This window comes from Zingiber officinale, chromosome 6B, assembly GCF_018446385.1.
Source record: "Zingiber officinale cultivar Zhangliang chromosome 6B, Zo_v1.1, whole genome shotgun sequence".
Lineage (NCBI taxonomy): Eukaryota > Viridiplantae > Streptophyta > Magnoliopsida > Zingiberales > Zingiberaceae > Zingiber > Zingiber officinale.
This window is the reverse complement of record NC_055996.1, coordinates 115653040-115664811: the sequence shown is the minus strand read 5'-3', so window position 1 is coordinate 115664811 and position 11772 is coordinate 115653040. Positions and strand designations below refer to the sequence as shown.

At 36.5% G+C, this 11772-nt stretch overlaps 1 protein-coding gene across 2 annotated transcripts; it reads left to right on the top strand.

The window, feature by feature from the left end:
• The first annotated feature begins 494 nt into the window (after positions 1–494).
• On the top strand, positions 495–11459 carry LOC121989097 (nucleobase-ascorbate transporter 11-like). 2 transcript variants are annotated; one of them, XM_042542932.1, is made up of 10 exons: positions 495–1275; positions 2705–2802; positions 2886–3056; positions 3381–3481; positions 8588–8723; positions 8867–8917; positions 9006–9293; positions 9499–9733; positions 10010–10290; positions 10785–10965. In XM_042542932.1, exons 1-10 carry the CDS (start codon positions 615–617, stop codon positions 10833–10835), a joined length of 2073 nt encoding a protein of 690 aa, XP_042398866.1. In that variant the 5' UTR covers positions 495–614; the 3' UTR covers positions 10836–10965. The 2 variants fall into 2 exon arrangements, with proteins under 2 accessions (XP_042398866.1, XP_042398864.1); XM_042542930.1 differs by lacking the exon at positions 10785–10965 and adding an exon at positions 10974–11459 and having other exon boundaries at positions 499–1275.
• Positions 11460–11772: the final 313 nt, after the last annotated feature.

Genomic DNA, 11772 nt, shown 5'->3' with positions numbered 1-11772 from the left:
TATATATATATATATATATATATTCAAATTTATTTATTTAATTTAACAAATTTTTAAAATTTATTTATTTAATTATATATATATATATTAAATAAATATAAACAAAATTTTATCATGTTACATCAAACTTATAAGCGAATACTCTATAACTTAGACACATCTCTCTTCTAACTTTCCGATAACAGCCCCCAAATATCCACAAGGACCACAGCAGTCACTTTTTAAACGAATTAAAAAGGCACGACGCGATCAATGAATCCAGAATCTTCACCTTATGCATCTCCTTCAAGTCACGGTTCAGAAATGCACTAGTGGACATGGTCGACCAGGTTATACTTTGCTGTGCGGATATAGATGGATCCTCAGTAGACTTATCCGTTACTTGGCCAAAGCAGCCAATCACAAGCTTCCTCTCCACCGGCTTTGCGTTCGGTTACTTCACCACCAACTGCACGTCGAAAAAAGAACCCCATGAATTGACCTCTCTCCTCACTGCTCTCCCCACTCACCGAAAGCGACCTCTCATCTGTTTTTGCTTACCTTCTACTTCTCGCTTCGCATCCATTCCCCTATCTCATTCCCTTAGCTTCCTTGTCCGGTTGCAGTCGGGAGCCATGGACGCGTCTGGATCGAGCTCGAAAGCTCCTCTGGAGAGGCTGCAGAAGCCCGGCCCTTGGCCGCACCGGATCGAGCCTTTCGTCCCCAGGACGGACCACAACCCCCGGGAGCTCAAGTCCTGGGCCAGGCGCACCGGCTTCGATCCAAATCTTTCTGGGGAGACCTCCAGCGTCATCAGCGACCGGGACACCGCCGACGAGCCGCAGGTTCCCGGGAGGTTGGATTTGGAGAATGGCATTCGACGACGCGGGGATGCGTTTCCCAGAAAGGCCGAGATCGAGCCAGCGATGGGCCGGGGGAGGATCGGAGCGGAGGACAGGGGGGTCGAGATCGGCCCCGCGCCGGCGAAGGTTGAGAAGGAAAAGAGGAAAGTTACGGTCGAGCCGTTGGGAGTCGGGATTAAGAATGAGAGAAGGGAGGTTGGGAATGAGCTTCTTTTGAGAGTTAAGAGTGATGAGCCGGTGCGTAATGGACACGATAACGGCGCTGCGCCAGTGTTTTCTGTAAATGCCGACGAAGATCCAAAGGCGGAAGCACGAAAAGATGAAAGGGGAGTAGAGATCGACTTTTCTTCGGACGAGCAGGAGCCTGAGGATCCATCAGGATACAAGCAGCCGTCAGATTTTCGATCTACTGTTACCGACAACCCTGGCATTAGTAAGTCAATTTTCTCAACTGACACTACAATAGCTCTAGTCTTAGTTGAATTCCCAGAAATCTGAAGATACAGAACTGGGAACTTCCTATTTTCCATATTGCAACTAGGGAAAACAATCATAATTTAGTTACCTGCCTGGATGATCTCAATTACATAGGTATCATATGCAAAATCAAAGAATTACACACCAATGGTCTACAAGATCGTCATGTTGATCTAATTATCATATCAAGAATTAATAATCCTGAATTTGACTTCGTGCATTGCTGATGTTATGTACCCATGCCTATTTAAGTTAGTGCTAACATGGTATCCAGGCACATTTGACTGCCCTGAGTGTTAACAGTGTGTGTGGTTGTCTTTGCCTTTATAAGATTGCTATGATTGGAAGAGTGTGGATGTTGAGATTACTTAGTCCCACATTGTCAGTTTCTGTGTGTATGTTTACAAGGGGAAATTGATTTTCTAACACTGACGAGATGATTTACATTGGAAACCCACTTGGTAATGCAAAAAAACAAAAGAAAATTATGTGCAATCAAAAGACAGGATAAATCTTCGGGTCTATTTGTCTTAATATGATTAACTGCATAAAAAATAATGGATGCGTATAAATTTTCAATCCAAAGGGTAATTTGTTGCTATCGATGCTTAGAAAAGAACTTGGGTTATTGGAAACTCAAAAGTCGACAGAACACTTCACCTTTTTTGCTGAAAAAACCTCAGCCAAACCCCTCCCAATATGAGTCCTATCATAGTCCAAAATGAAATCCCTTCAAAAACTTATATTCATTAGATTCTGGGTTTGCCTCTTGAACGGCATGATTATATTCCCCAGTGGAAGCCCCTTGTTACTTCCACCTAATTCTTGTAAATGAGAACTCCACCAAAGAAGTTGCTTTTCTTGACCTCTTCATGGAGCTTCAAATGGTTATCAATATCTCAACAGCTACTGTAAAGAAATCTAGATGCATAGCATTTGAGTTTTTGACATGTCAAACATGAAATAATTGCATTCATATATGAGGAATGAATAAATTGTTTTTTTAGAATTTGCTTGAATCACATGTATAAAGATGATTGCTAGAGCAAAGAAACCTGTTTCTACTTAGTTAACCAGATGTTTTTCTCGTGAACATTTCTCATTTACTAGTGATGAAGATCCTATATCTTTAGTTTCTATGTTTTGTTTTGTAAAGAATAGATGGAATGCACAAACTCTTCTTAAAATTTACAAGCTGTTGAACTTACCATTTGATTGTTTTAAATTGATTGCTGATTGTCTGGGTTAGTCAAGAATGACTTATTATCTTGTTTGTCATTTTCTTGGTAACATTTAACATTTATTGGGTATGTGACTGGATCCTCTGTTGTAATATACATATTTCAGCTTGCGCACAACTAACCATTATATGGATCTGTTTACAGTGCTCCTGATGCTTTATGGAATACAACATTACTTATCCTTGGCTGGTTCTCTTGTATTCACCCCTTTGATCATGGTACCAGCCATGGGCGGTACTGATGTAAGACAATTTTTTCAGTGTTTTCCACATTTTACAACAAACCTAACAGATGTAGTGTTAGAATTGATAATTTACACTGGCAGGAGGAGACAGCTGCTGTCATTTCTACAATGCTATTAGTTTCTGGCGTTACAACAATAATGCATTCTTATTTTGGTAGTAGGCTTCCACTGGTCCAGGGCAGCTCCTTTGTGTATCTGGCTCCTGGTTTAGTAATCATTAATTCAGAGGAGTACAGAAATCTTAATGAAAATGTGAGTTCCTGCTTCCTTACATCTTCCACTGTTCTAGTTAGATTTCCTATCTAGATTAGCACTATGAATCCTGAATTTTATCATACAAATAGATTGTGGTCTTGATTTAATTGGTTTTCATTTAATCTGATTCAAATCATGTTGTTTAATTTGGTATTTGGCTGATTACTTGGTTCAATCAATGCAGAAGTTAAATGTTGCCCTCAATAAGAAAAAGTAGGTCAAATTTTTGGCTGAATTCTGGAAGTTAGTTTACATGTCTAATATTGCATTTTCTCTGTTCTATCGTTTGATTATCATTGAAATCTCTTTGATTAAATGCAGAAGTTTAAGCATATAATGAGAGAATTGCAAGGGGCTGTAGTTGTTGGTTCAGTTTTCCAAGCTGTTTTGGGATATAGTGGCCTCATGTCACTTCTTCTAAGGTATTTTAAAGACTGCTCCACTGCTAAATTTCTATTTCGTGTGTTTCTTTTAGTATTAGGGTTGTGTCGCCCATTACTGGTTGATCTGGTAAATACTTTTAAATCAGAATTACATTTAATTTATTAATTTAAAATCTAAATTTAATTTTATTAATTAATAGAACGAGTTAACCAATTAAATCAAATTCTTAATTTCAATTTATTAACTATAAATCTACAGTTTAATTTAATTTTAGTATAATTAATTAAAATCAATTTAATTTTAGTAAAATTAATTAAAATCAATTTAAAAAATTAATAAAATTATTTAATTTAGTTTAACTACATTAGTTAAATTTAAACTAGCTTTAGTTATTCAAATTAATTAATTAATGTTAATTATTTAAATTTAATATTATTTTAAGTATTAATTAATTAATAATCAAGTATTAATAATCAAATTTAAATCTTTGAATCATTAGTAATAATTAAATTTATGTATTAAATTAATCATTGGTGCAATGGTACCATTATTAATGGGTAATGTTGTTGTAGTGTGATCTAGAGGCAGGGTTTTCAATAGCGACGAATAGCGCGCTATCGTGCGCTACGATCAGCGAACGCTGCAAAGCGTTCACTGATTAGCGATTGCCCCGAATAACCGACGCTATTCGGGACAAAAGCGTTGATAGCGCACATAGCGTGCACTATCGTAACTTAGCGGCCCATAGTGGACGCTATAATTGCTTACAAAATAGCTAGGGCAAAGGCGAGGAGGCAAAGACGAGTGGAATCGTGACCGTCGAGAAGGTAGGGCAGAGGCGATAGGTGACAGGTGACTAGTGACGGGCAATTGGCTAGCGGCGAGTGGCAAGTGGCGAGCGGTAAACTGTGAGCGGTGGCGAGGGATAGCGATTGGAGATTTGGAGGTCAACTTTCTCCTTCCTTTCGTTTTCTTCGTTTAGTTTTTTCTTTTCGTTTTTTATTTCTCGAAGGAGCAAAAGCGATTTCGCGATTTCCATAAGTCGAGCATTTGGATCGATCGAGTGATCGATTGAGATTCTTTCTGTTCGAACAGAAAGGACCTAGATCGATCACTCGATCGATCCAGGGCATCTGGATCGATCACTGGATCGAATCGATCGATCCAGATCCTTTCTGTTCGAACAAAAAGGATTTGGATTGATCACTGGATCGATCCAGACCCTGGATCGATCACTAGATCGATCTAGATCCTTTCTATTCGAACAGAAAGGATCTCGATTGATCATAGGATCAATCCAGATTCCTTGGATCGATCCAATGATCACCAAATGCCCTGGATTGATTCTCATTTTTTTGCTGATTTGTTTCTAATTAATTAATTATTTGTTCTGATTTTTTTTTCTTTTGTTTTTTTAGGATTTTGATTGTCTAGTTAGAATTTGCAGTGCCTATAAATTTGTCAAAAAAAGATAAAAAAGATATTGATCGGAAGTATTGTTATCAAAATGAGGGGGGAAAATCTATTCGGTGTAAATTTTATCATCATATATCGAATGGAGGGATTACTCACTTGAAGGAACATTTAGCTCAAACTCTTAAAGGGGTTTCACCTTGTGTTAGTGTTCCGGATGATATTAAGAAAGAAATTAGAGAATCACTTGACAAAATTAGAGCATCTAAAAGCAAACAAACCGAATTGTTACGAGCGATTGGTGAGGGTCCCTAGAGTATGAGTATGCAATCATCAAAAGTTGGAAGTGCAGGGGAAAATTCAATTGGATGTTTTGGTAGTGGTGAATCAAAAGGTAAAGGTACTCTTCATTTGTTTGTTAGTTCCGAACCTAGACAAACAATCCTAAATTCGGCATACAAAAAAGATTTGCTGGTTGATATGAAGCGTAGAGTTGGTCGTTTTATTTACTCTGTCGCACTTTCGTTTAATGTTGTGAATGATCCTTATTGGTTGCCTATGGTTGAGGGTATTGCGAAATATGGAAGAGGGTTCAAGCCTCCTTCAATGCATGAGTTAAGTACTTGGATACTTAAAGATGAGGTTGATGGCATCAACCTAATATATGAGGAGCATAAAAAAGCATGGAAAAAATATGGATGCATTATTATGTCCGATGGTTGGACGGATGGAAAGAATAGAAGTTTGATCAATTTTTTGGTAAATAGTCTCGCCGACACTTTCTTTTTGAAATCTATTGATACATCAACTTCTATTAAAAATGGGGAATTGATCTTTAAATATCTTGATGATGTTGTTTATGAGGTGGGAGAGGAAAATGTGATTCAAATTGTCACGGATAATGCTTCGAATTGCATTAAGGCGGGGGAAAAAATTGAGACTAGACACAAAATTTGGTGGGCACCTTGTGCGGCACATTGCATTGATCTAATGTTGAAGGATATTGTAAAGTTGAAGATTTTTTTTGACACAATTGAGCATGCTAAAATGGTTGTGAAATTCTTTTATGGTCATGGGACTATACTTTCTTTGATGAGAAAGTATACAAAAGGTAAAGAAATTCTCCGTCCCGCTGTTACTCGTTTTGCTACTTCATTTCTCACTCTTCAGAGTATGTATAAGGTTAAAAGACCACTCGAACAAATGTTTGCTTCCGAAGATTGGGTTAGTTCACCACTATCTCAAATAACTCAGGGGAAGGTCGTGAAGAGAATTGTTGTTAATGATCCCAACTTTTGGTCACATGTTGCATTTTGTGTTAAGAGTGTTGTTCCTCTTGTAAGTGTGTTAAGGGAAGTCGATTCGAAGGAGAGATCGGCTATGAGATATATTTATGAACTTATGGATAAGGCAAAAGAAACAATAAAATCTAATTGTGGGAGAGTTGACAGAAAATACAGGTCCATTTGAGAAAAAATTGATTCACGATGGACTCCACAACTTCATCATCCTCTACACGCGGCCGAGTATTATTTGAACCCACAATTGCGTTATAAAGAAAGATTTTCTGAATGCGATGAAGTTAGAGATGGATTGTATACTTGCATGGATAGGATGTTGTCTTCTGATTATCGTCTTAAAGCGGACATCCAATTGGACTTGTATAACAAAGCTGAAGGAGAATTTGAAACTCCAATAGCAAAATGAACAAGAATGTTGCGAACTCCAGGTAAAATTTTCTTCTTGTAACTGTTCTTGTAAAATTATACTAGCATTCGTATTTTAAAATTATATACATTCTTGTAATTTCTTTTATGTTATTACTTATTAGTCTCGTGGTGGGAACATTTTGGAAGTAAGACACCTGAGCTTACTACATTTGCAATTCGAGTGCTTGGTCTTACTTGTAGTGCTTCGGGATGTGAAAGAAATTGGAGCACTTTTGAATCGGTGAGTATTCTAAGTTTCTAACTCTACTTGAATTTTAATTGTTTTATAATTTTCATATCATTGTTTAATTTTTTATGTATGTTTTCTTCTTTGTAATATTAGATTCATACAAAAAAGAGAAATAGGCTTGAACATGCAAAGTTGAATACGTTGGTGTTTGTGAAATATAACTTTAAGCTTAGGGAGAGAAGCATTAGGAGGAGAGACAAGATTGATCTCATTGTAGTTGATGAAATTAATTCGGATGATGAATGGATAATGAGAAAGAAGGTCCAGTCCTCCTCGTAACTACTAAATAGCTTGAAGATGATGAATTATTTGAAAGTGATCCTATTGTGAGTGTGCCGTCGGCTACCTTTGAAAGTCTTTTCGACTCAGATAAAAGAGTTGAAGATGTTGAGGATATAGTTGAAGTTCCTCCTATGAATTCAAAAAAAAGAGTTGTTGAAAATTCAAGTAAGCACTAAGCTTATGCAAATTATTTACTTATATCTACTTCACCTATAATTGATTTTTAAATGTCGTATCTCTTATATAATAGGTGGAAGCAAAGACAAACAATCAAGGTTGAGTCTTGTTGATGTGGAAGATAATCATCTTGATGCTGAAAATTATGGTGTAGTAATTCCAACAACTTTTGATAATGGAAATTTTCCAACCATAGACACTACTGATGATGATAGTGATATAGAATTGGATGATACTGATTATTTTTAGGTTATGTTCATTTTAATTATAAGACTTTTTAAATTGTTGTTATGTGATATTTTGACATGTAATGAATTATTATGATTAATTTTAGGTTATGTTATTTTTATTTTACTTATATAAGTATATTTTATTTTATTTTTAAATTTAAACATTGACGGGCACGAAAAGCTTGCGCTATGCGCTTCGCTATTTACACTACACAATGACAAGACAAAAACGTTATCAATCAACGCTACACGATTTAAAACACTATCTAGAGGTCATGAGTTTGAGTCTCAGAAACAACCTCTTGCAAAGTAAAGTAAGGTTCAATAGACCCTTCCTCGACACCCTGTATTGGCGGGAACTTCGTACTAGGTTGCCCTTTAGTAAATTAATCATTGGTTAATTATATATTACTTGCATGAATCTAATTAACTACTAAATAAATAAATACATGATTATTTTTCTCCAAATGGGACACGCAGCCAAAAGATGTTGGGCTTCTAGGTTGGCCATCGCACGCGCTTCCAAATTTACCCTGTGGCTGGTGAAAAACTTCCGTGGGGCCGAACCAGTCACCCAGAGATGGTCAATGAGACTGATTGGGTTTATCAATATCATGAGTTTTCTCTAGAATCAGAATTAGTTCTTCCTCCACATTTACCAACTTCACCTTCTCCACTTTCTTCTAATATTTTATCTAGCCAAGGATTGTCTTTATTATCTAATAGTCCATCTTTTATTTCTCTAATCCAAGGCACTTGAGGATCTTTATGATGAAAATTGCATCTTAATCAATTAGTTGATCTTCTTCGGCTCCTTTTCTTCTAGTATATCTCTCTTCTTTTAGCATGCCTCCCTCTTAGCCTTGTTGTAATACTGGAATACCAACTTCTCTAATTTTTCAGATGTCAATTTGTTTCTTGTATGAATGCGATCAAATGTCCTCCAATTTCTTTCACACTGAGAGACTGAGACATATTCTGCTCTTCTCCTTAGTGAATATCGACAATGTCTTGTATAATTCCTTGTCAAGTATCCTCTCCTGCTTGACTTATCTGAGCTGCTGTTTCCCTATCATTCTGCAGGTTAATAAATCCAGTAGTAGTTGCTCCAACAGTGGCTGCAGTAGGATTGGCATATTTCAGCTATGCATTTCCTCAAGCTGGAAATTGTGTGGAGATTAGCATTCCTTTGATTTTATTGATTCTTATTTTTACACTGGTAAGAATTATGAAGCACTTTTTGGTAATTGGATCATTAGCTTGCCCCTTGTAAGGATTAAGCATCCTTTTGACATTCTTTTATGATTCCAATAGATATTTATGTAGAATGATCATGAATTGTTGTCTTCCTCATGTATGCAGTACCTCAGACGATTATCTTTGTTTGGGAACCGTTTATTCTTAATTTATGCGGTATCACCTTTTTTGCTACTCTTTTATTTTCATTTCCTTGAATACGCCTTGACACCACCTGATACAAAAGCTTGGATTCTTTGTCTAGGTTCCATTTAGTGTTGCCATTGTATGGGCATATGCATTCTTTCTGACAGCAGGAGGGGTTTACAACTACAAGGGTTGCAATTCAAATGTGCCAAGTTCTAACATTTTAACAGATGGATGTAGAAGACATGTGACTATAATGAAGCATTGTCGAACTGATGTTTCTAATGCCTGGAAAACAGCTGCTTGGGTCAGGGTTCCTTATCCATTCCAGTGGGGCTCTCCCACCTTTCATTTCAAGACATCATTTATCATGGTCATTATATCACTTGTTGCATCAGTTAACTCAGTAAGTGGTTTTCCTGTTAATTACGTTAGAAAAACTTGTCTAGAAGGTTCAAATTTGTTGACTATCCAAACATGAACAATTTGTTCTTTACAAAAGGTTGTATGCAACAGAGACTGAAGCTGCAAAAATATTTCCTGTTGCTTTCTGACATATTCCTATAACCAGTGTGCAACTTAAATTTTTGCTTATTCTATATTTCATCCAGATTGGCTCATACCATGCCACATCATTATTAGTGAACTTAAAGCCTCCAACTCCTGGAATTGTCAGCAGGGGAATAGGCATGGAAGGGTTGGCAAGTATACTAGCCGGACTATGGGGAACTGGAACTGGATCAGTGACACTGACTGAGAATATACACACTCTTGATGCAACTAAAATGGCTTCCCAAAAGGCACTGGAACTTGGAGCAGTACCATTAATTCTGTTCTCATTTGTAGGTAAGGAAGCTTTCTGTTGAAAAAAAAATAAATCAAACGATGGTCAAATGCAAGTATTTTAGTTTCCGTTCCATGCTAATAACTAAAAGTTTAATAAGTGTATTTGTCCTAATCATTTGTTGTGGCTATATGATTCTTGTCCCTTCAATAAACTCTATGTGAGGCTATATCACTGATAATTATTCCTGGACATTGACATTAAATCGACAAGCGGACTAGAATCATGCTTGTATTTCTTGCCAATATTCTGATTTTATTTCTCCCTCTCTTTGACAGGAAAAGTTGGTGCTCTCCTAGCTTCTATTCCGCTTGCTTTGGTTGCTTCTGTTCTATGCTTTACATGGGCTTTAATAGTTGCACTTGGCCTTTCTACTTTGCAATATACTCAAACAAGAAGTTCAAGGAATATAATCATTGTTGGATTCACCTTATTTATCTCTCTATCAGTCCCTGCATATTTTCAACACTATGAACCAAATTCAATTCTCATTTTGCCAAGCTATCTTTTGCCTTACGGAGCAGCATCAAGTGGACCAGTCCATACAAGCAGCGAGGGGGTAAGTTTGCAATCCCTTTGATTGTCTATACACAGAGCACTATTATTGAACTAGTGATTCTGAGCACCAATTCACACCTCATTGTGATACAAGTTATTTCAATTTGTTAGGTTACTTAATCTGAACAGAGACATTTTAGTGACAACACTTACTTTAAAATACAGAAAAGTTATTGAATTTGGATAACGATTCAATGGTCTTAGCCAATTGTTTGTTTGGAATCATATCAATCTTAATAACTATGTTGCTTTTTTCCAAAAGACGCCATTTTTTTTCCCAAATTCTATCAGAAGTGATTGGATTTTTAAATCCTACCCACTTCCTTTGCTACATACCTGTGTACCTATATTTAATTGACTAAAATGTATGGCATTTGATAACATTCTGCGTAGAAATGTAAGTATATTTCCTCTTCCTTCAAGCACAAAACTTGGGTGTCTAATTCTTCAATATTCTTTCTAATTACCTTATAGTCGCCATTATTTTCTTTTCAGAGTTGGTATCAAACAAGCTTCCAGTTCATCCATTTACTTGTATTCAAGTAGATTGGTTGGCATGGGATCGTCATTTTCTTAAACTGCTTGAGTGGGAGTTTTCCAAGTGGCAATTAGATAAAATTGGAGCATGGGAAATTCCATTTTATGCTTCAGTTTCATCTCTAACTTGGTTCCTAATTTTTGCAGTTCAATTTTGCTCTGAATGCTCTTTTATCTCTTAACATGGTGGTCGCACTCATCGTGGCATTCATACTCGACAACACAGTTCCTGGTAGCAAGCAGGAAAGAGGGGTATACATATGGTCAGACAGAGGTACACTAGACTTCGATTCGGCTTCTCTTGAACCATATGCTTTGCCAGCAAATGTCAGACCCTTGTTCAGATGGGCTAAATGGGTTGGTTAATGACCTGATATCTGAGAAGTTTTATCAGCCTTTCTCCGGGTATCTCATTACTCCAGATTCTTACAACATGAGCATATTTATGCCGTTCTTCCAGACAAGCTGAGAATGGATATGGATTCTTGTTTCCTAATACAAGACTAGCTGTTTGAACAACAAGTTTCACATGACAGTTGTAAATGAAAAAGGTTAAGACAAAAGAGAGATTGAAAGCACGATTGTATTGATTTTTATCTATGGTTTATTTTTCAAATTTTCTTTTTGTTCAAAGAAATTATTAATCGGTCTTTGATAGTAACGTTGTAATAGAGTGGATAATTAGAGTAATAGATGATATCGTTCATCCCAAGCGATTTAGTATCATTGATCTTATGACAAGATACAGACAGATAAATTATAGAGATATTTTATTCTGACACAGCAGTCCTTCACATAAAAAAAATTAGACATCTAACTTAGATATTTTATAACGGCTGAAAATGGATCCTCAAATCTATTGGAGTAACCAACGAGTGGGGATAGATGGAGCGGATAATACACTCTCCAAATTATAAATCAACTCCCAATTTAAATCAAAATCTAC

Bases quoted from the DNA above. Each gene is read 5' to 3' on its own strand.
- LOC121989097 (XM_042542930.1), top strand. From the start codon at position 615: ATGGACGCGTCTGGATCGAGCTCGAAAGCTCCTCTGGAGAGGCTGCAG. The intron at 3,057-3,380 runs GTGAGTTCCTGC...GATTAAATGCAG, and splicing joins ACAGAAATCTTAATGAAAAT to AAGTTTAAGCATATAATGAG. The intron at 9,294-9,498 runs GTAAGTGGTTTT...TATTTCATCCAG, and splicing joins TTGTTGCATCAGTTAACTCA to ATTGGCTCATACCATGCCAC.